The 26340-nt window shown below is 45.3% G+C and overlaps 1 protein-coding gene across 3 annotated transcripts in view; it reads right to left on the minus strand.

Annotated features, from left to right (window-relative positions):
* Positions 1-6024: 6024 nt before the first annotated feature.
* LOC137421530 (immunoglobulin superfamily DCC subclass member 4) overlaps positions 6025-26340 on the minus strand; it is a 178498-nt gene continuing 158182 nt past the window's right edge. For all 3 annotated transcript variants that reach the window (XM_078771338.1, XM_078771340.1, XM_078771337.1), the window contains exons 17-19: positions 15369-15676; positions 13500-13691; positions 6025-7541 (exon numbers count right to left, since the gene is read on the minus strand). In XM_078771338.1, the coding sequence (XP_078627464.1) occupies positions 15632-15676 (45 nt within the window). In that variant the 3' untranslated portion in view covers positions 6025-7541; positions 13500-13691; positions 15369-15631. The remainder of the gene's footprint in view (positions 7542-13499; positions 13692-15368; positions 15677-26340) is intronic.

Consider the following 26340-nt stretch of genomic DNA (forward strand, 5'->3'; position numbering starts at 1 on the left):
TAGTTAGGTTAGGGTGAGGAGCAGGTAAGCTCGGGTGGCAACTACAGTGGTGGAGGTGTGCAGGTGGGTAGACCTGCTGGGAGAGCTACACGTCACAGCCCAGAAATTGTGCGAAGGCACCGGGAGATGAATCGGGGGAGTGAGACCCCAAATTGAGAGGCACCACAGTTTGGTCAATGGGAATTGGTTTTTAGAACCCATAGTGTAAGTTGGCCAATGGATTGGCAGGGAAAGACCCCGGGTAATGTAAAGTTGTTAAAGTCATTTAGGAAATAGTTAGGATTGATGAACCTGTCGCACCATACGCAGCCACTTACCTGAGGTGATGATGATGACTCCACACCTGTGTTTCTTTGTTCTGTGTTGCAGGAAATGAGAATTGCTGTTGGATTTGTGAGACGCATCACGACGTGGATGAGACATTGGGGTGATTCCATCTCTCCCTCCTTAGGAGGGACTGATGATGAATTGGTGATGGCAAATTTTGATGTTGAGTTGGAGATGGCAAATTTTGATGAGAGTTGGAAATGGCAAATTTGATTGGTTAGGAGGGAGAGAAGACGAATTTGGTTTATGGGAGGAACGGGGAAGACAGTAGGGACGTTTGTTGATTTGTAAAGTAGATGTTTATGGGTAGTGTTGTGTTTTGTGGATACAGTAAGGGGTAAGGGAGGGGCAATGTAGGTTACCTGGTGGGGGGGGGGGGGGCATACGGTAGGAACGTACCTGTCTCACCTGGTTCCCATGTGCCCCCAGTGTGCATCACCTTGTCTTGCGTGCACTTTTGCGCCCTTACCACCTTACTCACTTGTCTTCTTTTGTCTCCCACCTCCGAGGATCTGGCTTTGGGGCAGAGAGAGAGGAGAGAGAGGTGCTGGCTCCGCAGTTGTGGGCCTGTACTTTCGCTGCTTGCTGCCTGGATCGATACACCATATGGACCGCAATTTTGGTGGCCGCCCACCATGGACCGCAGTTCTTTTGCGGCCAAGCACCACCCGTTGATGGACCTATGGGTCAACGTGGCACCTATGCCATACAGGTGAACCACTTATAGTTGGCCCCCCTGACGGCCACAATTTAGAAATGGACGCGGTTGGCGCCTTTCTTTATTTTTGAAAGAAGCCAGAAGGCCAAGTACACCACATGAAGGCAAGACCAGCGGCAGAACATCGGCCGGCTGTGACACCACCGGTGACTATGAACACTTTATTGGTGCACCGGATGGTGCTGACTGTACATGATGGGGTGGTGCTTTTGGTGCTTGGATGGGGTGCTCTGCACATTACTAAAGGCCGTAAGGCCACAGAGCACTCGTGGGTTGGTGTATCGATGCTGGCATGCGTGCTCTCTCTATGCATAACATCTGCATGTGTTCCTCCAAAAACAGGTCCTGGATCGTAGTGTAAATATCAGTGTAGTCTTGTATAAATGATGCTCCCTACCGGCTGTATGTTTAGTTTGAGGATTCTTTCCGCGATTCGGTTATCCTGTGGGTGTGTTTCTGTGAGGAGAAGGGTGCATCGTCGCAGGGGGACATATTTACTCATTTGTGAACATCTGTAAAACTGTCGCACTCAGGGTTGAGTTAATAGTGGAGGGAACTACATCTGAGTGCCACACTAACGTAGGTAAAAATTTATCGGGTCGGGACGCCCCGAGGTAGAGAAGGGTGCAATGTTGCGGATATGGGATTTGGCCTCCATCCATATCCGCTTGTAAATATTCCCCTATTTCCCCAATACTTCCCAACTATCCCCAATCCCCCATTCCCTAGTCCCATTGTCTGTAAACAACACTCGGTAGCCCCGACCTTCCCCTATTTCCCCCATTAAATGTCGCATCCAGGTTCACCGCATCTCACGTAGACAACTATAGGACATCTTGCTAGTTATTCTTAGTCTATGTCAGTTAAGGACTCGTTTCCATTAATTCTGACTCTTCGTTGCACCAGAATGTGATTGTATGGCACCGTTAGAAAGTTTAGGACCTCCCAATACCTCCCCGCAGCTCTTCCTCATGGTACAACAACAACAACAACAGCGGCGGCGGCGCGGGGAGTGTGCGTCCTCACTCCGGCTTGGTTAGCCGCCATTGAACATGTGCTCCGACGGGGTTACCACGCAGGGGCTCGCTGTCAGCTCCTCGTCAAGGGCGGAGCCCGGTAACCCCCCCGCACCCAATAGGAGCGGCGGACCGATTCCATCTGGGGCGGAGCTAACGAGCCGAGGGCGTGTCACTCCCCGCTGGACATGCGCAGGAAGAGGGAGGTGACGTCAGATGCGCCTCAGCTTGGAGAGAAAAGGACGCCACCTCCGAGCGCGACAATACCTCCCCGCATCTCTGGACCGGACCGGGTCGATTCTGCCCCTGAGCCAAGGTGCACCTTGTGCTATCGACTGCCTGCCATTCCTTGCCATCAATCCCTGTGTAAGTCAGTCTTGTCCCGTTTGTCTGTGGTCTGTCGGGGATAAGATAAGACTGTGTCTAAATGCCCATCTTTCTGTGCTTTACCTCTTACCGTGTAATCTACCCGTTTCTGCATCACCAATATTATATCCTCCTCCGGAGGTCTTGAGAACTGTACCCCTTGTGTCGTTGCATTAATCCCAGCCGTTGTGTCCTTTCCTTCATTGATTTAGCATAGCGCGACTTGGTCAACGTCGAGTGGAATCGGGCGGGATAGGGTTCTAATCGGGGAGTAACTGTGCGGCCGCGGTAATACCAAACCGCTCGGTAAACTAACATCTAAAACCGCGTCTGTAACAATATATATATATATATATATATATATATATATATATATATATATACAGTATATATACAGTCACGTGAAAAAGTAAGTACATCCCATGTAAAGTTTTGACTTTTTCAACATACAGCTATTTGATCTTCATTTCAACAATATTGACAGATAAAGGTGATATAATAAAACAAATATCATGAAACATTTACATTTTGTAGTCCATTGTATAATTTAAATAAACATAAATGCAAATTTCGTATGTGGAAAAAGTAAGTACACCCCTACATTTATCACAACTTTAAATACCTAAAATTAGAATCAGGTGCACCAGCTCAGGTGCAAATGATTAGAACATCGTTAGAGAGGATCTTGGAGGAACCTGTCTTATTTAAACCTGACATTTAGTTTGGTTTGCTCTTTGTTGTTGAAGTTTGTGGCGTCACCATGCCGAGATCAAAAGAGTTATCTGAGGCCTTCAGAAAGAAGGTTATAGATGCCTACGAGTCTGGGAAGGGATTTAAAAAGATCTCCAAACAATTTGAAATCAATCATTCGGCTGTCCGGAAAATCATCTACAAGTGCAGAAGATTCCAAACAACTGCTAACTTGTTCAGGCCAGGCCGCCCCAGCAAGTTCAGCCCGAGAGCAAGACCACAAGATGCTGAAAAAAGTCTCTAAGAACCCCAGAATGTCATCACCGGACCTACAGGTAGCTCTTACCACTGTTGATGTCAAAGTGCACGAGTCTACCATGAGAAAGAGGCTGCACAAATTTGATCTACATGGGAGGTGTGCCAGGAGGAAACCTTTGCTGTCCAGAAAGAACATCGGGGCAAGACTAAAGTTTGCCAATGAATACCTAGGCAAAGACCAGCACTTCTGGAACAATGTGCTCTGGACAGGAGTCAAAGGCAGAGCTATTTGGCCACAGTACCAGAAGACATGTTTGGCGAAAACAAAGACAGCATTTGACCACAAGAACCTGATACAAACTATAAAGCATGGTGGTGGAAATATTATGGTTTGGGGCAGCTTTGCTGCATCAGGGGCTGGGCAGCTCACCATCATAGAATCCACGATTAATTCTTCATTGTACCAGAGGGTGCTTGAGGATAATGTGAGGCCATCTGTGGAACGTTGAAGCTCAACCGAACGTGGACCTTGCAACATGACAATGACCCTAAACATACCAGTAAATCCACCAAGGAATGGCTGAAAAGAAAGAAATGGAGGGTTCTGGAATGGCCAAGTCAAAGCCGGGATCTAAATCCCATCGAGATGTTGTGGGGGGATTTGAAACGAGCTGTGCATGCAAGAAACCCCTCAAACATCGCACAGCTGAAATAATTCTGCATGGAGGAGTGGGCAAAAATTTCTCCCAGTCGATGTCAGAGATTGGTAGACAATTATAAGAAATGCCTACTTGTTGTTTCTGCCAAAGGGGGCAATACCACATATTACAACCAAGGGTGTACTTACTTTTTCCACATGCAAAATTTGCATTTATGTTTATTTAAATTATACAATGGACTACAAAATGTAAATGTTTCATGATATTTGTTATATTATATCACCTTTATCTATCAATATTGTTGAAAGAAGATCAAATCACTGAATGTTGAAATATGTTGAAAAAGTCAAAACTTTACATGGGGTTTAATTACTTTTTCACGTGGCTGTATATATATATATATATTGTTGCAGTTGTGCCATAAAGGCAAACTCCCTATAGTTAAATTGCACGACAACATGTAGCCTGAAGTCGTTAGATATTTTTTATTGAATGTAAAGAATAGCCCTTCCCATTGTGCAGTAATCAAAACCAATATGCGTTGAAGTTAGGCAGAATGTCAAAGCTTCGTTGGTTAAAGGCGTGGCCATAACACCAGATGTACGGGAAGGCAGGGCCAAAAGCACAGCCCACGTGACCAATGGCTAGCCGGGAACCCGTCGCCATGATGCGGCAAACCTCAGCCAATGGGAGGCTGTGGAATATTTTGAGAGGCGTGGGCAGATCTGGTAAAAGCCCACGCAGATCGATGATCATTCTCTTTCCCTGGGATCTCGCTGCGCACAGGACACGACTCTCTTCACTTTGGATTTTCGCTGCACACGCCACGACCTCCTGCTCTTTTCCTCTATTGCCTGGGATTTCGCCACACCACAACCTCCTGCTCTAGATTCTCTTTTACCTGGGATTTAGCCATGCCACGACCTCTCTTGTTATTATGCGGCGCACACGACGATAGTTATCTTTTGCCTGGGATTTCACCACACCACGACCTCCTGCTCTGTTCCTCCGCTCTTGCCTCCTTTAGCCACGTCCACGATGAGACCTTGCTTGCGCAGTTCAGTTCTTCCACGACACGTGTTTTGGCCTTTGTATTCTTGATTAACACCAAGTGTCTGCGCCGATTGTTTTGCGCCGTCTGGCTGACCTGCAAGCGTTGGCAGAATCTACCTCGTCCAGGCTGCACGAGAGGACCGAACTGCAACACCAGACCACGTGGTCACCAGCCAGGAACCCCAAGGACGTACATCGGTACGGCCTTCAACCAGTGCCCTTTTGTCCCTGTGAGTGTGTGTCAGAGAGTGAAGGCGCCAGTCGGGGTTTATGATGATAGGTAAGACTTGTTAAGGTGAATCTTTGTCTCTGTTTCTCAGTACCTTGTAAAATAAAAGGCTGTACATTTTGTTTCTTTCCAACCTGTTCGTTACGTCCTTTCACCAATTGGCCAAGCACCATCCGAGACCGAATTTGGCTCGAATCGGGTCCATAAATCTTGTTGGGGTAAGGCCACTTTCCACACTGTGCAAAACCGCTCGGCACGCAATTTAATAAGGTGTGTGGAAGTGAGGGTTCGATCGGAGGGTTTGATCACCGCCTTAGGTGACGTGTGCACATTGCACCTTGAATTTGGAACCCTCCTGGTCTCTCATACCACTGCGTACCCTTTCGGTCGCACCCACAATATATATATGTATATATATATATACACATACATATATATATACATATATATATATATATATATATATATATATATATATATATATATACATACATACATACATACATACATAGATGTAATATATAAAATTGTCGTAGAATGTGATGTGATGATCATCACATTGAACTGTGATGGATTAAATCAATATGAAATTGAATGGGGTATGCTAACCACCATAGTAAGCAAGGAGAAGCTGGCGTTTCAGGCGTTAACTGTCCGTTGGAGGAAAATAACTTCGATAATAGGAGAATAACTTTCGTTGGAGGAAAATACATGAATGAATGTCCTGTTTATTCCATCCATTAAATAGCTCGTATCACGTTCGCAAAATGGCTTTTCATATGAGACCGAAGGCTTATCTCACACAATTTTGTACAAAACATGTAAACACAAGCCGATCATGCTAAAATGTTTAAAAGGCTGTACTGATGAGAGAAAATCGATATTTTGAAGACAGGTGAAATGTCCATGTTAAATTGGCCTGTTTCGCATTTGTGATGACCCCTAGCACACGGAAATGGCAAACATTAAGTCTATTTAACAGGTTCGACAAAAAATAGAAACATTTCTACACATCAAAACATTTCAAGAAGTTTGATTCTTTTTTAAAGTGACGTCATGGAATAACGGGACAAGTAATCGTAATCTATTCCAAATGATGACACACGAACATCGAGAAACATTACTTTAATACAGATAGTGCTGCATGTAAATCCAGTAAGCTCTTGTATAAACTATTACAGATGGATGATCAATATTCTTATGACGTCATTAAATGCATATGCATTACAAATAGTTTGCATTAGGCTGGGGTTACACGTGTAATGTATCCTTGAAAATGCCTTCTGTTTCTGTGATCAAAGTAATCTGTTATCAGGAAACGCCATGTACACGTTATTGTGGGTGAAGGTTTTACCTTATCAGTTGTGAGGGCATTCCACGTCCGTCCCAAAAAATGTTGCACCCCTTTTATTTAGGGACATGAACGATGCAGTTCGTTGGGGAGAATTTCCACAATCGATAACGAACTCCGTCCGTGTGCAAGTGTAAATTAATAGTGTTTTCCTTTTTCCGCATCTGCTCAGCCTTCTATGCACGTTCTTCTATTTGCACATCAACTTAAATGGTGGTCACAAACTGTTATCCTTCGAAAACAGCACTACCCTTAAATACAAATTGCTGAAAGCTTCTTACCATTAAAATGCCATAATGTGGTTCTGAACCATGAGTTACATACCAGAAATAACCAATGCACACACTGTGGAAATGAGGTAGCCAGGTTTGGGTTTCAGGAGCAGTTTCATGGATTGCGTGGATTATGAATTGGATATGCAAATAAGCACCATGATGTACCTGTACATGTTAATAAGCAATTAAAAAGTACTTTAGTACGCATGATTAGAAAAATAAAAACACTAATATGAAGACTGTTGGTGGTGCCCACTTTAGCTGAAGTGTTATACCCAGACTGGCTTCCATGGCAAGGTCAGTTATACACAGCGCAGAGTCGGGTGGCTGAAGAGTCCGTCTCTCGCCTGTCTGATTGTTCAACGCGTAAGATGGCCACTTCTATGGAGGTAGAAAGTCTGTTGAAAAGTGGGTCTTGAACAGAAATACTAAGAGGAATTTGTGCGTGCAGACAAGTTGGCAGTTTCTGTAAATGTCGGTGTTTGGACCCTTTGCAGAATTGGTGTTGTTGCATCTTATTCATTGGCACATTCGAGCTTGACTTTCTGTTCGTCTGTGCACACTTCCACCACTGCAGACGACGAATCAGCTGCTGATGCCTGAAAAATGAGAAAACATTTGGCGTTTTGATTGGCCGCATCAAAGGGATATCCGTTTTAGATATCTGTAACTCAGACCTTTTTTTTTAAAATTTCCTCCTACTAATTAGTTGTAAGAACCTATTAATCACACACTTCCTTTCATACAAGTACAGTACACCCAGGAATCCACACTTAGAGGGTTTGGGATATCATGCCTCCATTTTCTGCACAGTAGTGTTGCTGGGCCATAGATGCTTGCACTATCGTGCCGTTAACTATCTCCGTGCTTGCATATGTAACATATTCCGCAACATCTTCATGTACACCATCCATATTGGCATGCTAGCTGCATATGCTATCATTGCATAATCCAGCATCTTGAAATAGCATGTGAGGTTGGCCTGGAGGGTGAGGAGATGCTCCATCACCCCCCGATTGATCCAAGGAACTCCTGTTCCTCCCATCTTTACTTTGGTAAGTCCAGACGGGTGGAGAGGGTTTGTGGGTGGGGAGGAGTAATATCTAAGAGTGATATTGCCAATATTTTAAATATGTACAAGCGAAATTAACCAGTTAATTGGTAATTGATAAACAGCATAAGTGATTATTTGTCGCTACACACCGTGTTTCTGATGTTGACATCTTACTGATCCTGCTGTGCCTCATAATCAGAATTGAATTTCAGTCACGTGAAAAAGTAAGTACACCCCATGTAAAGTTTTGACTTTTTCAACATATTTCAACATACAGCTATTTGATCTTCATTTCTACAATATTGATAGATAAAGGTGATATAATATAACAAATATCATGAAACATTTACATTTTGTAGTCCATTGTATAATTTAAATAAACATAAATGCAAATTTCGCATGTGGAAAAAGTAAGTACACCCCTACATTTATCACTACTTCAAATACCTAAAATTAGAATCAGGTGCACCAGCTCAGGTGCAAATGATTAGAACATCGTTAGAGAGGATCTTGGAGGAACCTGTCTTATTTAAACCTCAGACATTTAGTTTGGTTTGCTCTTTGTTGTTGAAGTGTGCGGCGTCACCATGCCTAGATCAAAAGAGCTCACTGAGGCCTTCCGAAAGAAGGTTGTAGATGCCTACAAGTCTGGGAAGGGATATAAAAAGATCTCCAAACAATTTGAAATCAATCATTCGACTGTCCGGAAGATCATCTACAAGTGGAGAAGATTCTAAACAACTGCCAACTTGTTCAGGCCAGGCCGCCCCAGCAAGTTCTGCCGGAGAGCAGACCGCAAGATGCTGAAAGAAGTCTCTAAGAACCCCAGAATGTCATCACGAGACCTACAGGTAGCTCTTGCCAATGTTGATGTCAAAGTGCACGAGTCTACCATTAGAAAGAGGCTGCACAAATTTGATCTACATGTGAGGTGTGCCAGGAGGACACCTTTGCTGTCCAGAAAGAACATCAGGGCAAGACTAAAGTTCGCCAATGAACACCGAAGCAAAGACCAGCGCTTCTGGAACAATGTGCTCTGGACAGATGAGTCAAAGGTAGAGCGATTTGGCCACAGTACCAGAAGACATGTTTGGTGAAAACCAAAGACAGCATTTGACCACAAGAACCTGATACCAACTGTAAAGCATGGTGGTGCAAATATTATGGTTTGGGGCAGCTTTGCTGCATCAGGGCCTGGGCAGCTCACCATCATAGAATCCACTATGAATTCTTCATTGTACCAGAGGGTGCTTGAGGATAATGTGAGGCCATCTGTCGAAAAGTTGAAGCTCAACCGAAGGTGGACCTTGCAACATGAAAATGACCCTAAATATACCAGTAAATCCACCAAGGAATGGCTGAAAAGAAAGAAATGGAGGGTTCGGGAATGGCCAAGTCAAAGCCTGGATCTAAATCCCATTGAGATGTTGTGGGGGGATTTGCAACAAGCTGTGCATACAAGAAACCCCTCAAACATCGCACAGCTGAATGAATTCTGCATGGAGGAGTTAGTACATGGTGTTATGTAGAATTATTATATGTAAGTGCAAAATTTGCTACACGAGTGGAACCAATGTTTTTTTGCATCTATATACCCTTGGCAACAAGACCTGAGTTGGTTCCATTTTTTTCAATGGCGGCTTCGTCCCTAACCCCAAGCCAAGTAGAAGTCCACGCTATGAAAACTTTCAACTTGGTCAGTACCAAGATAAAGTTGTTAATGCAACACAGCAAGACTTTGCATGGCTACTTTCACGGTATTCACAGAGGTACCATGAAGAGACATCAGACGGTATACCAGTTTGGTCAGCATACAATTCTCGTGTGTGCACTCCAGAAGAGAACAAGACACCCAACCTTGATCAAGATCACACAATGCCTATCATTAAGGCACCAGCTCATGAGTGGACAACACTGGTGACAGTTCTTGAGAAGCTTTCGTACCTCAATAGTGTTGTGTGTCCAGAAAACACCAGAACGATCTTAGTTACATTTGACATGGATCTTTACAAGAGGGCCCTAAAGTTAGAATATCTTCATGACCAATATGCTGGGAAATGGATGGTATGCCCTGGTGGTTTCCACACTGTCTTGTGTGCACGAAGGTGCCTTGGGAGGACTGTTGAGCACAGCGGGCTTGATGAAGCTTGGAGCAAGGATCTGTACAGCACTGTGACAGTAAATCAGATACTCAATGGGAATCACCACAATCGTGCTGTTCAAGCTCATGAGCTCACATTAGAGGTATTCTTTGATCTCTGGCTTTCAGAATTTCTGAAAGCGAAGCCTGCAGTTGTAGAAGCTCTATCTGCCTGTATGGATAACTTGATAGAAGCAAACAAGAAAGACGTAGGCATTCAGGAAGCCCATCACCAACTTCTAATGGAGATTGAACATCTAAACTTGGAAAAGCAGCTGAGTGATTTTGACAGGAGCCACAGTAAATTCCCAACGTATCAATGGGCACGAATGTACATGAGGCAAGTGTTGGTGCTGATTAACTTCACACGTTCACTGAAGCAGCCAGATTTCTTCCTGTACTTGGCGTCTCTAGAAAATTTGTGCATATACTTCTTCAGCTACAACCCACTAGATTATGCTCAAAACAAGTTGTTAGCCAAAGATATTTCTCAAAAAACGTCTGTTAACTGGATATAAGTGTTCTGGTGGATTTTCTGTACAAGGAATGACAAAAATGCCAGAAAAAATGGTTAATCAAAGTGTTTTATGTGAAAAGATCCATACAAAATTGCAAAAAAATGGCGGCCATTTTGAAAGTCAAAATGGCCGCCAAAGACGCCATTGAAAAAAATGGAACCAACTCAGGTCTTGTTGCCTAGGGTATAAGGATTCCAAAAAACATTGGTTCCACTAGTGTAGCAAATTTTGCACGACAATGACACAACACCATGTACTAAGTGGGCAAAAATTTCTCCCAGTCGATGTCAGAGACTGGTAGACAGTTATAATAAACGCCTACTTGAGGTTGTTTCTGCCAAAGGGGGCAATACCACCTATTAGAGCCAAGGGTGTACTTACTTTTTCCACATGCGAAATTTGCATTTATGTTTATTTAAATTATACAATGGACTACAAAATGTAAATGTTTCATGATATTTGTCATATTATATCACCTTTATCTATCAATATTGTTGAAATGAAGATCAAATAGCTGTATGTTGAAATATGTTGAAAAGGTCAAAACTTTACATGGGGGGTACTTACTTTTTCACGTGACTATGTGTTTATCAATGTGCAATGTGCATGTGGCCTTTAAAACATTAAAATAGTGTCTGATTGGTGTGTCGACATGGAAACTGAGATCGTTTTAATTGTTGGTGTATTACCAGAGTGCTGATGGCAGAACGATTGTTTTTGGCAAATGTACTATATTGTGGATTGCCATAGTAATTGATGCCATTAAATCCTGTTGCACGTGATGAAGCAACATACAACGTTTTCCAGGTGAAGGCAAACTATGTACTGTTTGTCCTTGGGCCTTATTTATTACCATGGACAAATTCTGCTCGAATTGGGAACTAGCAACGACGTAGCTGAAATGTTACAGTCACAAGTTTTGGATACAGTTTAGAGTTGATGTAACGATGCAACAAATTACTTGTCAAAATAAACTTGCCAAAAAGACTCGCCAAAAGAACACACAATGTACGGATATATATGAATGAATGATCGTTTTAAGGCCATTTTCCCCGCTAGAGCAGGGGTTAGCCTTGTGGGTCTGATGGTTCCCTGTTCCCTGTTGGTTCTCTGTGGACAATCATGGTTCCCTGTTTGAGGCAATGTTTTTATGGCCGGATGCCCTTCCTGGCGCCAACCGAGTCGCTTCTTACGATGCGAAGGGATACGGTGTACCTATTCTAAGCTGGGGTACACACCGGGATCATTCATCCCAGCAAGCTGGTACTCAATTTGCCGACCTCGGAAGGATGACAGGCTGAGTCAACCCCACTGGTGTTAATTTAGCGATCGACCGGGATTCGAACCCAGGATCCTAGGATCCCAAGTCGGCACCCTAACCGCTAAGCCAACACCAGGCTACACAATGTACGGATGAAAGTGATAAAATTGTTAAATTTCTTTCATCAGAATATTTGTCAAAGCTCAGCGCTCAGGCAGTAATAGTAAATAATTTGTTTGCACACGTAAAACAGACTGACATAGCAACATGGTGTGGAGTTTGTAAAGAAATTTTAACTTTACAAATTTACTTTTTACAAATTATTACAAATTTACTGTAACTTTACGTTACAATTTTTTTTAACTTTACAAATTTTGTAAAGTTTGTAAAGAAAATGACATCACTGAATTTTTTTGTAAAGAAGAAGAAGATAGAACGTAGAAAGTTGTGTGCTTGATCATAAATAAGCAAAGTCATAAACACATCATGCACATGTATGAAAAATATTTGTGCAGCACTTACGTGATGGATTATTTACATCAGTGATGTATTTCCCATGTGACATGTGCATTATGCGTCACTATATTCGCTCAGCTTGCTGAAAGTGGCCGTTTCATCTTGCTAAATCAATTCGATTAAGATTTGCAAGTTTTTAATGTGACATTGACCTTCTTAGTGTGAAAATAATTTTGCACAACAAATTTGGGGCAAACGCATATGTGTAGTCCAAGCTCTCTAGCAAGATGGGTTAGGAGCGGCCAATAATCCTTGTATTACCGTATAGATATAATGACAACAGAAATGTTGGGAGTCTGCATAAACCACTCGTTTTTGCATCTTCAGATGCATAGGGCTGCCGAAGCAGTTTCCTAGGCTATTGGGCAGAATCTTGGACGGGTCGCCATTCTGACGCAGGATACTCTAATGGCTCATTCTTCCTAGTAAGATGGTACTCATTTCGCCAACCTCGGAAGGATGACAGGCTGAGTCGAACCACCTGGTGTTAATTCAACAGCACGACAGGGGCTTGAACTCGGCACCCTAAGATCTCAAGCCAGCTACCTTAACCGTTAAGCCAACACCAGGCTTGAGCCCGCATAGACTGGCTATACATTGTGAGATTGAGAAGCATTTGTGCATTTCCTTTGTGGAAATTATTGAAAAAACTACACCCTCAACGGACGAGTCTTTCACAAAGAAAGAAAAATATAAGAAGAGTAAATGCTTCATGGTTCGTCGGGTTTCCTCATCCAATCAGTATATGCTTCACAACAAAATATATTATAGTGGAACTTGATATGCATCTGGATTTATCGCTTCACATTCAGACATTTGTGACACTTAAGCTTTTATGAGATACAATATATACACCATCGCTTTTCGTAATAACAATAACACTTCATTTTATTTATGCTGAAATTCTGTCACCTTGGGCATTCATCTTGAGGCAAGTAACCAACAGCCATTTCAACAAGTTGGCAGAGACAGAACGTCTACCATTTTTATCAGAAGACTTGCTTGGTTTATAGTTTTCAAACAATGCAATTTACATCCCTGGACAATGAATCTGACCTGACATCATACCTGCAATGACTGTAGCTCTGTGTCATTCTCCAAGCTCTGTAGGGAGGTAAAGCTGACATCTGTTAACATTGTGCTGTTTGCAGTCTGCCAGATCTCACATGCGGATGCCTCAGCGGAGTTCACTGCTGCATTGGCACAATCATCACCTTCAAACTTCCCCGAGCGCATATCATGGAAGCCTCCATTCCCAATCTACAGGGAGTTTGAGAGTAAAATATATAAATAAAGACACCCAATGAATTCACTTCACAATACAGGGAAAGTAGGAAAGTTCCACTGCATTCTAAGAGAGTGGAGGGAAAGTTCCACCCTTAGTAAGATAGAGGAGGAAAAGTTCCATTCATAGTAAGAGAGAGGAAGGAAAGGTCCACTCTTAGTAATAGAGACAAGGGAAAGTTATATTCATAGTAAGAGAGAAAGGAGGGAAAGTTTCACTCATAGTAAGAGAGAAGGGGGAAAGTTCCACTATATACGAAAAGAGTGAGGGAAAGTTCCACACAGTAAGAAAGAGGAGGGCAGGTTCCATTCAAAGTAAGAGAGAAGAGTGTTACGGATTCGGCACTAATTATTGTTGTTGTTATTATTATTATTGTTGGTTCTAAGTATTACGGTTATTGTTGTTTAAGGGAAATGGTTATTGTGGTTAAAAGGTTCAAAGCGCTCATGAAAAAGAGACAGGAAGCCGGAAGACGACGACAGAGGGAGGAAGAAGAGGAAGGCGTGAGGGCAGTGAAAAGACGTGTATTGAAGCTCCGTACAGAGCGTAGTTGAGCGAACGTCGCGAGTGAACTTTCGAGTGAACAAGTGAACTTTCGAGTCCATGAAAAGAATCGTGCGATCGGTGTTATCGCTGGAGTATTGAAAAGCCTGCGTAGTCAGGTACAGGCATGAAATTCCGGAGAATCCTCGCCTAGAGGCTGCGGCTCGAGTAAGAGCCGTCCGCCATTTTGGAACCTCGCGCAGCGTTCGTGGAACAAGGTTTTGCCGCGTCCGCTGGTCTCGCCCTCTGGTGGTTTGCCGGGGATGTGTGTGCGTGACAGCGGCGTTTGAAGAATACGGTGCGGTTCGCCGGTTGAACGGTGAATGTGCACGTTTGGATCGCGTCTTTGGGATTCCTCTTTCCACCGCTAATTTGCTGTTGGTTGGGACCACGTGACGGTCCCCGCCTTGCCTACACTTCCTGACTCGTCTCATCGCCTCTTCGCCGGGAGCACCATTGAGTTACAGAGACATTGAGGAGTGTTCGGTCATATTCACTGGGAGAGCAGTGAGTTTTATTACTTTAATAGATGGTACCATCTTGAGATATTGATTGTATTGTGGATTGCTATAATTGTTGTATCGTTATCCCTGTGTGATTTTTAATATATTATTGGTTTGTGGAGACCTCTTGGTGTGGTTTCCATAGTGATTTCGACACGGAATAACATATTTTTCTGCCGTGGCTCCTCCCGGGGTTCAGAGGTATACCGAGACCAGGAGGTCGGGGAGGAACACGTAACAAGAGGGAAAGTTCCACTAAATACTAAGCGATTGAAAGGAAATTCCCAATATACACTATGAAAGAGGAGGAATGCTTCATTGCACACTGTTGGAAGTGGGGAAAGTTCCACTGCACATTATTAGTAGAGGAAGTGTAACTGCAGTTTATTGTGGAGTTCAATTGCAAATAAAGAAGAGGATGAGCTCATATTTTTGTAACTGATGTGTAAGTTTTTTTTATTGCTAATGGTTGCCATAAGGTGATCATTTATCTTGAATTTTCATTTCTGTTCAAATTCACAAATTACATAATCTCAATTGGCATTTGCTTCATATACCTCCTCCCCACACATTCTCACATTTCCTGCATTTCCTGTCAAGACAGACCTTTTGTGCTGGACAACTCTTGGCATCACCCATTAGGCAGGTGTACTCTGATGTCAAGGAGGATGGGTCGGCACTGGTTTGTTGTCCCTCATCATCATTGCAACAAACGAGGCCATCAAGTTCATGCGCCTCAGGCTGCTCGGGATTTTTATCGAGCCGGGAAATGTGAATGGTAGATCCCTCCGCATTTCCTCCTGGGCCCAAATCCTCAGCTGCTCGCATACAACAGCACAATTGTGGCTGTCTGCCACCTCGTTGTCTGCTCACCACATGCATAAAGCAAGCATTCCACGATAAATGTGGTGCACCTCCAAGATTTGGATATCTAGAGAAACCTGATCTTGTATATGGAACATTTTGTAAAGCATCACATTTCATACAGGAATATAAGAGGAGGTGGTAATGCAAAATGGAGACGGAAGGGAATGCAGGGTAGGATGGGAATTTTTTTTTGTTGTTGTTTTGTATACTGAATCGAGGCTCGTGAAAGAGCTGACATTTACTTCACAAACAAATCAACCAGACAAACAAAATATATAAAAAGAGGGAGCGGAAGACAAGATGGGGAGAGAAGGGGAAGCACACAAACACTTAAGAGCACACAACATTTGAGAGCAGGGAGATGTGTGGGAGGGAGAGGGCTTGGGGGGAGGAGGCGTGGGTAGGGGGGGGGGGGTGGGAGAAGTATAAAACACAAGGACACCAAGGACTTAAAGGACAGAAGTTGGTATTTCAAAAAAGTGGAATTGGGGTGAAATTAGCGGGGGTTGAAAAGATCAAGGTTTTGGATGGGGGAAGATAAGAGATGGTGGTGAACAGCTGATTTAAAGACCTGGAGGGTGGAGTGGGATTGAAGAGAGTGAGGAAGTTTGTTACAGAGGCGGGAGAAAAGAGGAATGAAGGAGTGAAGGTGAGCAGAGAGTCTTGATTTTGGCAATTTAACCACAAGAGGGTTGCAGGCAGATCTTGTGCGACCTGCAGGAATATTTGCGGGACAGAGCCCAGAGAGAGCTGGGGGGGGGGGGGAAGGCCAGAGAGGAGTCGGTAGAAGACGGAAAGACCACCAACCTGCCTGCGGTGAGTGAGGAGAGGCCCTTGGAGTTAGCTTCATCGCGGGAGATTCCAATGATTCTGAATGCTTTGGTTTCAACAGCGTGAAGACGAGCTAGGTGTGAGGCAGGAGCACCAGCCCAGAGGGGAGAGCAGTATTCCATTGAGCTGCGGATGAAAGCCTTGTATGTGGTGAGGAGCTCAGGTGTGCCAAGGAAGGACTTCGCACGATGGAGGATGCCCAGTCGGTGACTGGCTTTGGAGGCCAGATTTGAAATGTGGTTTTCCCAGGAAAGATCATGGCAGATAGTGAGACCCAAAAGCTTGAGTGACAGAACTTATTGGAGAGGATTATTCAGAAAGTGGAAGGGAGGGTTGTCCAGTCGGTCTTTTCGGAGAGACATCGTAAGAGTGTGAGATTTGTCAGGATTGAAAGACATGTTCCACTTGTTTGCCCAGTCTGTGATTTTGTCCAGGTCTGCAGAGAGTGAGGAGGCTGCAGACTGCCGATCTGAGGGATGAAGAATGGAGCGACAGAGAGTAGAGTCATCAGCAAAGAGATAGCGAGGATTTTCAAGAGAGTCAGAGAGATCATTGATGAAGACCAGAAAAAGCACAGGGCCCAGAACACTGCCTTGGGGAACTCCAGCCTGAACAGGAAGAGGAGATGAGAGAAACCCATTCAGGGCCACATGTTGACTACGACTAGAGAGGAAGTCCGCCAGCCATGCGTGGAGATTTCCATGGATACCAAAAGAGGAGAGTTTGGTGAGCAGAGCGGGGTGCCAGACCGTATCGAAGGCACGTGATATGTCAAGGGAGACAGCTCTAATTTCCTGTTTGGCATTGAGGACCTCCATCCATTGTTGAGAAAGCAGAAGCAGCATGTCCAGAGTAGAGTGACCAGGTCTGAAACCAAATTGATGATCAGAGATCAAGCCATTGGAGAAGAGGAAAGATTTCATATCTGAAGCAATGATGGATTCCATTACTTTGCTGATAATTGGGAGAAGGCTGATTGGTCTGTAGTTGCTGGGATCTGTTTTTGCACCTTTTTGTGCAAAGCGGTGATGTTGGCTGATTTCCAAGCAGATGGCAGATGACCTTGAGCAAAAGAGAGGGTGAAGAGAACAGAGAGAGGAAGTGAAAGAGCGGAAGAACATGATTTTAGGACCCGCGGGCTGATGCCGTCAGGTCCAGTTGCAGAATCAGAGTCGAGGGTTGACAGAAACTTTTCCACCTGGTCAGGAAGAAAGGACACAGAATCCAGGAGCAGCTGGGTATGACTGGGTACGGTGGGTACAGAGAGGGATGGGTTTTGGACACAAGATTTAGAGGCAAACACAGAGTTGAGGCATTCAGCTTTTTCACGTGCGGAGTCAGCCATGTGGCTGTTTGAGGTGAGGGGAGGGGATGGAGGGGGAACAAACACCAGAAACAGATTTGACCAGACGCCACCAGGATTTGAAAGAGGGAGACAGATAAGAGAGTTCTGTCCTGAGAACGGAGAGATATTGTTTCCTGGCTCTCCTGAGGGTGGACACACACTTGTTTCGGGCTTTGTGAAAGGAAATGAGATTTCCAATCTACGATTCTATGAAATCCAATCTATGAATCCAATCTATGAAATGAGATATGGCATGAAAAGGAAAAACAAGAGTGAAAGGGGGACATGAAGGGCATAGAGAATAGGAATGGAGTAAAGGGCATAAAGGGAATCGGAGGTAGGAAGGTTTGGATAGTTAAGAAAACGATGTTATCCTCTTAGCAGGGATTGACAAACATCCACAGCTCAATTTTAATCCATTTGGAGGAAAACATTCACATCACAATCATATGTACAATACTGTGCAAAAGTCTTATACAGTATTAGGTCACCTTGAAAATAAACATTTTTATTGTCACATTTAGTAGGGTCATATATTGACTTCCCGTGACCACTCAGAGCATAGGAAAGTTTGATGGTGGATTTTGTTTCTTTGGGGTACTTAGAAAAAGAAAAAAAAAGCCCCCATGACCCTCGTGCAAGTGGGGGCAAACACCGCTAGAGGGATAAATCCAGGATGGCCCACCTGCATGAGTAAAAAGTAGAATATGGTCTACATTTTGAAGCAATGGAAATGGTAAAATGTTGATGGGTCATTTTGTAGTGATTTGAAGGTAAGAAAAATGCAATGAAAGACCCATTTTGATGTTTGAAGGTATAATTAAAGGTGAAAATTCATAATTGTTGGCCAATAATGCTAAACAAGACTAAAATAAATAAATTTGCTTCCAGATTTGTTTGTCTCGGCCCATATGCTGCGACTGCTGAGGAATTCACTGTGGTCGCCTAAATCTTGGAGTAGCATAAACCCCAAGGTAGGAATTGGTGGTTGGTAAGATGTAGGAAATTGCAAAAAAGACAGTATTACATGTTCTTTATTAACCAAATGACTGCCCCAGATAATGAAGCGGCATAATGAGCCTGTCCAATATGTTTGAAATAATAATGCATAATGGTTCATGCCTCGTAATAAACACTTAAATACTGTTACATTTATGGGGGCTAGGCAATGAAATACCTTAGTCCAGGTAGGATTGTGTAGATTACCATGCTCCTGATGTCATGTAGCCACTTCCTGTAACTAAGTAGGGCCAGATGTTCGGATTAAGTGTGACGTGTTGCCATATGGAGAGTGGCTCTTGTGCTATGTAGCTTAGGAGTTAAGGGTAAATCCCCTGTATGTAAATGACCTCTGTGATTTTCCCTTGTTCCTTATGACACTACACTATACACACTACCAGCCAAGCAATCGACGCGTTATTGTAAACATTAAATAAAGTAACCAGGACATTCAAGTACCACTGGCGCCGCCAGCCGAGTCGTCGCAACACCAAGCAAGCAGGTGATGATTGGTCGGTACCATGGAGCAATGAGATGGACTCTTTGATGGGAGCACACGCGGACATCATCGGATGACGTTGGAGGCCGGGGAACCTGGCATTTTCCTTCTCTGGCTTCGTGGATGAGATCGCAGGCGGACGCATTGCCATTTTCTCTCTCTTGCGTTGGGACATTCATTGCGAGCAGACACATCTTTCTCTTGGTCCTGGCTGCGTGGAGGAGTGGACGCATCCTTTCCCTGGTTTGTTGGTGCTGACTTCATGACGGCTGTGTGCGCCTGAGAGACCTCGGTACTTGTGGAGCGTGGGACGAGGATGGAGCGAGGGCCTGCTTGCTTCACGTTCACGTTTGGCAGTGAATGTGACTTTGTGCCAAGGCGTGTTTTCCCACGCAGCGATGCGAGGCCTGTGACGACCCCAGACGGCCAAGGGGACCAGAGCTGAGTACCCGCTAACATTCATTGCACACATTTATTATTTTCCATTTATTTTCCCATTTATGTTGCATACGAGTCCGTATGGAGGGTCCCTCAAATAGGAATATTAGTATTACCGCACATTTACGTGTCCTTGGCATTCTTTTTATTAAACCCTTTATTTGTTGCATTTGAATTCCTTGCCCTGTCCCGTTTATCTGTCGATGGTTCGGAAAACCTGCTTCGCTCCCGTCTGTCCAGGTAAGCTTCGCTACCCTTCACTACTCCTCGCGGGTATAAAGAAGATCCACCATCGTTGACTGATCGCCTCGGAGTTAAGCTCGATCGGTCATTCATCCAAGACCGGTCTTTATCGGCACGGACACAACAACTGGTGTCAGGAGTGTAGGATTCGGGCTCAGCGGACACTCGGCGTCTGAGAGCTGCTGGTTGCTGCCCGCTGGGTGCAAATGGCGCTCAGCATTTGGATACTAAATTTATTAATCGCCTCTCTCTCTCTCAGAGGGAGGATGGATTGTAGTAACGGGGTGTTCAAATTCTAGTTGATTGGGGTGCAAAAGCGCAACATCACACTTTCTGAATACTTAAAATCATTTTTTTCTGAGGTAAAAAAAGTATGCGTGGGCGAGAATTGTTTTGTCACTGCGGATGGCGGACGCGAGTGAGATGGCCAAGCAGATGGAGAGTTCCGAAGAGTGAGGAAGCGGGCCGGGGTTTGAGTTTGATGAGAATAGGATTGGAATCTCTCCCGTTCCTGAGCGATCGAGCCAGGAGACGGGTCCGATGACTTTTCAGGCCATGTTAAATTTGTTAAGGGGAATGAGTGACAAAATGAAGGGAATGAGTGAAGATATGAATGAATTGAAGGAACAAGTGAATAACAACAATTAACGATTAGAGGGCTGTAGTGAACGATTGGATGCCGGGACTGAAGAAATAAAAGCCCAAGGAGAACAAAAGAATGAAAGTGGGGCACAGGAAAAGGAATGGGCATTATAATTTGATTCGAAACGGGAAGAGATGGCATTGGAAACCCCGGCTGATAGAGTTGGGGCACAGGAGAGGGGAAACTCAAATTTAACTGGGGGGTGTTTGTTAAATGAGGACCTGGAAGGTTGTCAGGCTTGTGTGGATGCCAGAATGCACCGGCAGGGGGAGGAATTGGAATTTGTGCAGCACCAGGGGGGTGATTTGGAGAAAGGTTAAAAAAATATTGGAGGTCCATGTAACGGAACCGGACCGGGTGGTGATAGATAAAGACCTGTTGGGGCCATAATTGACTGGGGATGAGAGTAATGAGTTGACACAGTGGCTGGAGACCTTGGACAGTACTATGGTGGTGGGGGTGGGGGGGGGGGCGAGAGATTGCTCGGGTCCAACAGAGTCTGGGAGATGAGGTGAGTCGGTCTGTCAAATATCCCCAGAATGAGATTGAAGTGACCAAGGGGACCCTCACCACAAACCACAATTGGGTACCAGAGGCTCCGAAATTGGATACCCATTCGGGGAAGGGGGGTTGGGGGGGGGGAGGAATTTTGGCCCCGAGCTGGGCTCAGACGAGGAGTAGGGAGATATAGCCTCAGAAAAAACGGCCCCCATAGTAAATTTGGAACAGCTGCAGGGAGGGGCAGAAAACCCGAAGGAAGGGTTGTAACCTGCAGCTGCTGTTGGGCACACGAGGCCAAAATAAAAAAAAGAGATTTCAAGTGAAATTTAAATGGGAAATTAATTTGGCGTGGCCTTGGACGAAGTTGGTCCCCAGGCTGTGGAATTTGCACCAGGAGAGGCCATTGGGGTTGGCCTCGTGTAAAAATTGCCTCTTTCAAAATTGGCTTGTGCCAGCCAGCTGGGGGGCTGCGCTGGCAGGATTTGGACGTGAGGTCCGCCCATGGGTGTCATGATATGGCCTGGGCCCCACTGGGGGTTTGGTGGAGTGTGGCATCCCTTGTCCATTGGGGCGCAGCCCAAGCAAGTGTCTTGGGCCAAAAGGGTCACCGGACCTTGGTGGGGGTTAAGACCTCCAGGGGTCCGAGGTGGTTTCTCACAGGCACCTGATATGGTGTATCATGAGGACCACTAGGGGGAGGTGTTGTGGGCCCGCTTCGGTGGCGGCACCACGGACGGCCAATAAGGGCCTGATGTGGTGACCGCCCAGGCATGCGGCCTGGCAGCCTCTCCCTGAGACTCTGGGACAGCCAGCATGTGATGACCTGCCATGCTGTGCTGGTCTGTGACCACGGGTCGAACCGCATGGACAGGAATGGATATAGCCCACCGGACAACCATTCGGGCATCTGTGGAACGTGATGGTGTGAGCATGATCTTCCACAGATATTCCGTTGTGATTTGTGGACTCTCGGCTTGGGAAGAGAGCCATGGGATAAATCGGTTATAAATTGGAACGAGCCAATCTTCACGTTCACGGTTGGCGGTGAACGCGACCTCGCGTCAAGGCGTGTTTTCCCACGCAGGGATGCCTGTGACGATCCCAGACTGTCAAGGGGACCAGAGCTGAGTGCCCGCTAACATTCATTGCACTCATTTATTATTTTCCATTTATTTCCCCCTTTATGTTGCATACGAGTCCATATGGAGGGTTCCTCAAATAGGAATATTAGTATTACCGCACATTTACTTGTCCTTGGCATTCTTATTTTTAAACCTTATATTTGTTGCATTTGTTACCTTGCCCTGTCCCGTTTATCTGTCGGTGGTTCGGAAAACCTGCTTCGCTCCCGTCTGTCCAGGTAAGCTTCGCTACCCTCCACTACTCCTCGTGGGTATAAAGAAGATCCACCATTGTTGACTGAACGCCTCGGAGGTAAGCTCGATCAGTCATTCGTCTGAGACTGGTCTTTATCGGCACGGACAGGACAAGACAAAGAGGTACCGTATTTCCCGGTGTATTAACCGCACTTTTTATCGGCAAAAAAGGTTAAAAAAGTTAGAGGTGTCGTCAATACACACATATATATATATATATATATATATATATATATATATATATATATATATATATATATATATATATATATACATATATATATATATATACATATATATATACATATATATATATATATATATATATATATATATATATATACGTATATATATATATATATTGTTGCGGAGATGAGGACTGTATATTTTTTGATTGTGTGCTGTACTATTATTATTATTGTTTATTCTGCGCCCCCCTACCTCCGGAGCTGTGTAAAGGTGAAAGGGCATCCCATAATTAGTCCACAAGCATACACATCAGCCAAATAATAGAATACCCCTGTTGATAGTTATCTCTTATTCTGTGTTTTAGAGTAAGGCTGTGTCTCCCATTAATTGAAGTACTCCATTGCACCAGTGAAAGAGAATAGATCCCCTTTCCTTCCCATCCCCAAAATCTCCATTTCCTTTTACACCCCCTTCCGTCATTGCCGAGCCTCGATTGCCCATATTACATCCCCTCCAAAACCACCATTGACCATGTGCTCGAGTCGGGGAAGAAAGGCGTGTCTCCACCTCGTCATAGAGGGGAAGAGGGGCGTGCCCGCCCGTCGTCATCAAGGGCGGAGCCAGAGGGTCGCGTGACCAACCAGGGCCGAGGTGAGCACCCCGATGGGCGTGTCCAAAAGGCCGGCGGCTTAATCGCCGGAGGCGTTATAAAGGCGCGCACGCAGGAAGCAAGAGAGTTGGTCACCAAGAGAGAGAGTCGTGAAGAGTCAGTCAGTGGAGTCGGTGGTCAGTTGGTTGCGTTGGTTGCGGTGAGGAGTCGGTGGTGGCGGTCAGTGGTTGCGTTGGTTGCGGTGAGGAGTCGGTGGTGAGGAGCGAGTGAACCAAGAAAGAGTTGAGGGTTTGGACCAGATGTGTCAGACAAGTCCTGGGAAAGCAGCGGAGGCCACAGCAGCAACAACACCCCACAGCCACTTGGGGCCTGGACGGCGGTTTGGAGCAGGGCCGTAAAGGAACGGCGGCTGCTAAACGCGCCGGTGGAGCTGCAGGACCCCCTTGGACCTCCCTCTCCCTCCAGCCATCCACCTCCTGCCTTTCCATCCTTCTTGTGTACGTGAGTTTGTTCTGTTTGTTCTGTCCTGGGTTAATTAAGCTGGTATAAGTTAATATTTGCACTGTGTCACCTGCGTCTTATGTGTTGTAAATAAACCTTGATTGCTCCTTTTTGCTTGTGTAAATAATAAATCCCATTACTCGTCTGTACGTCTTCTCGTTTTATTCCTTCTTCTTCTTCACATCCGTGTCGCCTTTGTCTTTTCCCTATTGACTAGCTGCGGTGCGATCCGGCCAACGTTTGGGTGAAATCGGGTTCTAAGCGGGGAGTAACTGTTCGGACGCGGTAATACCAAACCGCTCGGTAAAATAACATCTTTAATCCGCGTCTGCAACAATTGGTTGTCAGGAGTTGGATTCGGACCTGGGACTAAATTTGTTAGGCCCAAATTTTGGAACACCAATTGTGTTATTAAGCAACAATTGGTGCCTGGGAGTGAGATTCGGGGCCCGAACCAAATTTTTAAAACATCTAAAAAAAAAATTTGGTCAAAATTTGGAGCGGCCGAAATTTGTTTTGTTTTATAAAACCCGAATTTTGAAATCGCGCCATGGCTGGTCAAGGCGATCGAATGCCGGTGGGTGAGCTAGAGGAGGGGTTAGGAGTAACCCAGGATCAAATGGAGGGGAGCAATGAGGAAGTGGTTGAGGGGGTATCAGGCGCACATAATGGCGCCCTCGCGCACGAGGTTACGGGCGCGCAAAATGGCGCCTCACACATGGCCACGACGCCCGCGACCGTAGCAGCGCCGCTGGTGGATTCGAACCTTTTTTTCCTGCAAATGAGGGCCCTTATGGGACAAATGGGAGACCAAATTGGAGGTTTGAAAAACAGTATAGAGGCTCAGAGTGAGCAAATGGGGGTAATGAGGGACGAAGTGAGGGGTACCGGTGAGGCGTTAGACAACGGGATAAAAGAGGTAAAGAATGGGTTAATGGGGCTAGAAAATAGGATGGAAGACAAATTGCGGGAGATAGGGGAGCAATCCGCCAGAGAAATTAAACAAATGGGAGAGCAGATAGAGGAGGTAAAAATCGGGGTAGAAACCAAACTGGATGCTCAGAGGGATGAATTGGGACAGATGAGGGCGGCATCTACAAAAGAAAGGGAGGAGATGAAGGAGGAGATACGACGAGGTATGGGTGAGGAGGTTTCGGGGCTACGCGAGGAGGTAAAGCGAGGTGAGAAGCGTATGGAGAAAGAGGTGAGAAATAATACGGCGAAGTTACAAGGGGGAATAGAAGATCTGACGGAGGAGGTGGAACAGCTGACAGAGGGAGAGACGGAGTTAGTGGAGCAGGTTCAAAAGAACACTGCGGTACTAGGAGGGTTAAAGGTGACACAAAAAGAAATTAAAAACGAATTAATAGCGACACAGAGGCAATGTCAGATGGTACGTGAGGAACTGACAATGAGGGTGGACGAGGTGACAGAGATAATGGAGACAAAGGACCGGCAGGTGAGGATGCACATAGAGACGGTCACGGTAGCCTTAGAGGACGAACTTGAGGAGACGCACCGAGAAATAAAAGAGGTTAAACAAAAATTAGAGGAAGTGGAAGAAGAGGTGAGTGAAATTAAGAAGGGACGGACAGAAACTAAAAGAGAAATCCAGGAGGAGGTGATGGAATATGTGCAAGGTCGGTGCTCAACTCATGATGTGATGCTCACTAACCAAATAAAGAGTTTGCAGGTGGCAAAGGAGGTGCGACGATGAGGTACGGAGGTGAGTGGCAATGTATATGATGTGAGGAAAGCTTCAGTCGGCTTGGGGATTGGTTTGGATCCGGGTGTTCGTGAAAGGCCGTTGGTGAAGTGTGCGACAGGTCTGGTGTGCAAAAAAAGAGGTGTGCGAGAATGTCCGACCATGGGGTGTGTGAGGAAAAAGTGCACGCCAAGGAGAGTGTGTGCCATCAAGAGTGAGTTGGTCGAAGCGCGTGTGCGAGGGGGTACATGGAAGCGCGGTGTGGTGAGTGTTACAGAGGAAGTAACGAAAGAGTGTGCGCAAGAGGATGCGCGAGAAAGGTGTGTAACGGACGGGTGCATGGGGAAAGCGCATGCTGTCAAGAGTAAGGGAGAATGCACACCTGTGGTGAGTGTTACAAAGGATGTAATGGGAGAGGATGCGCGAGAAAGGTGTGTAACGGACAGGTGCATGAGGAAAGAGTGCGCTGTCGGGAGTAAGGGTGAGTGCGTTGTCAAGAGTGGTGGTGAGAGTAGTGAGAGTGACAAGGAGCGTGAGTTGGTTGTGACAGGTGAGCGAGGATGTACACCTGGAATGGAAGGATGCACACCTGGAATGGGAGAGCGTGAGTGGGAATGCACGCTGGAATTGGTAGTGAGGCACGTGGTTGGGTGTGCGAGTGAGAGCACACCTGTGATTGTCACAGAGGAGGTTACCGAGGAGGGGGCGCGAAGAGGTGTGTTGGTGAGGTGTGCGAGCGACGAATGCGTGCCAAGGTGCTCGGTGGTCAGGTGTGTGACCAAGTCTGTGAGCGGAATGGGTGTACCGAGGTGTGTAAGGAAAGGTACGAGG

Source organism: Myxine glutinosa, chromosome 2 (genome assembly GCF_964187855.1).
Source record: "Myxine glutinosa chromosome 2, kmMyxGlut1.1, whole genome shotgun sequence".
NCBI classification, from domain to species: Eukaryota; Metazoa; Chordata; class Myxini; order Myxiniformes; family Myxinidae; genus Myxine; species Myxine glutinosa.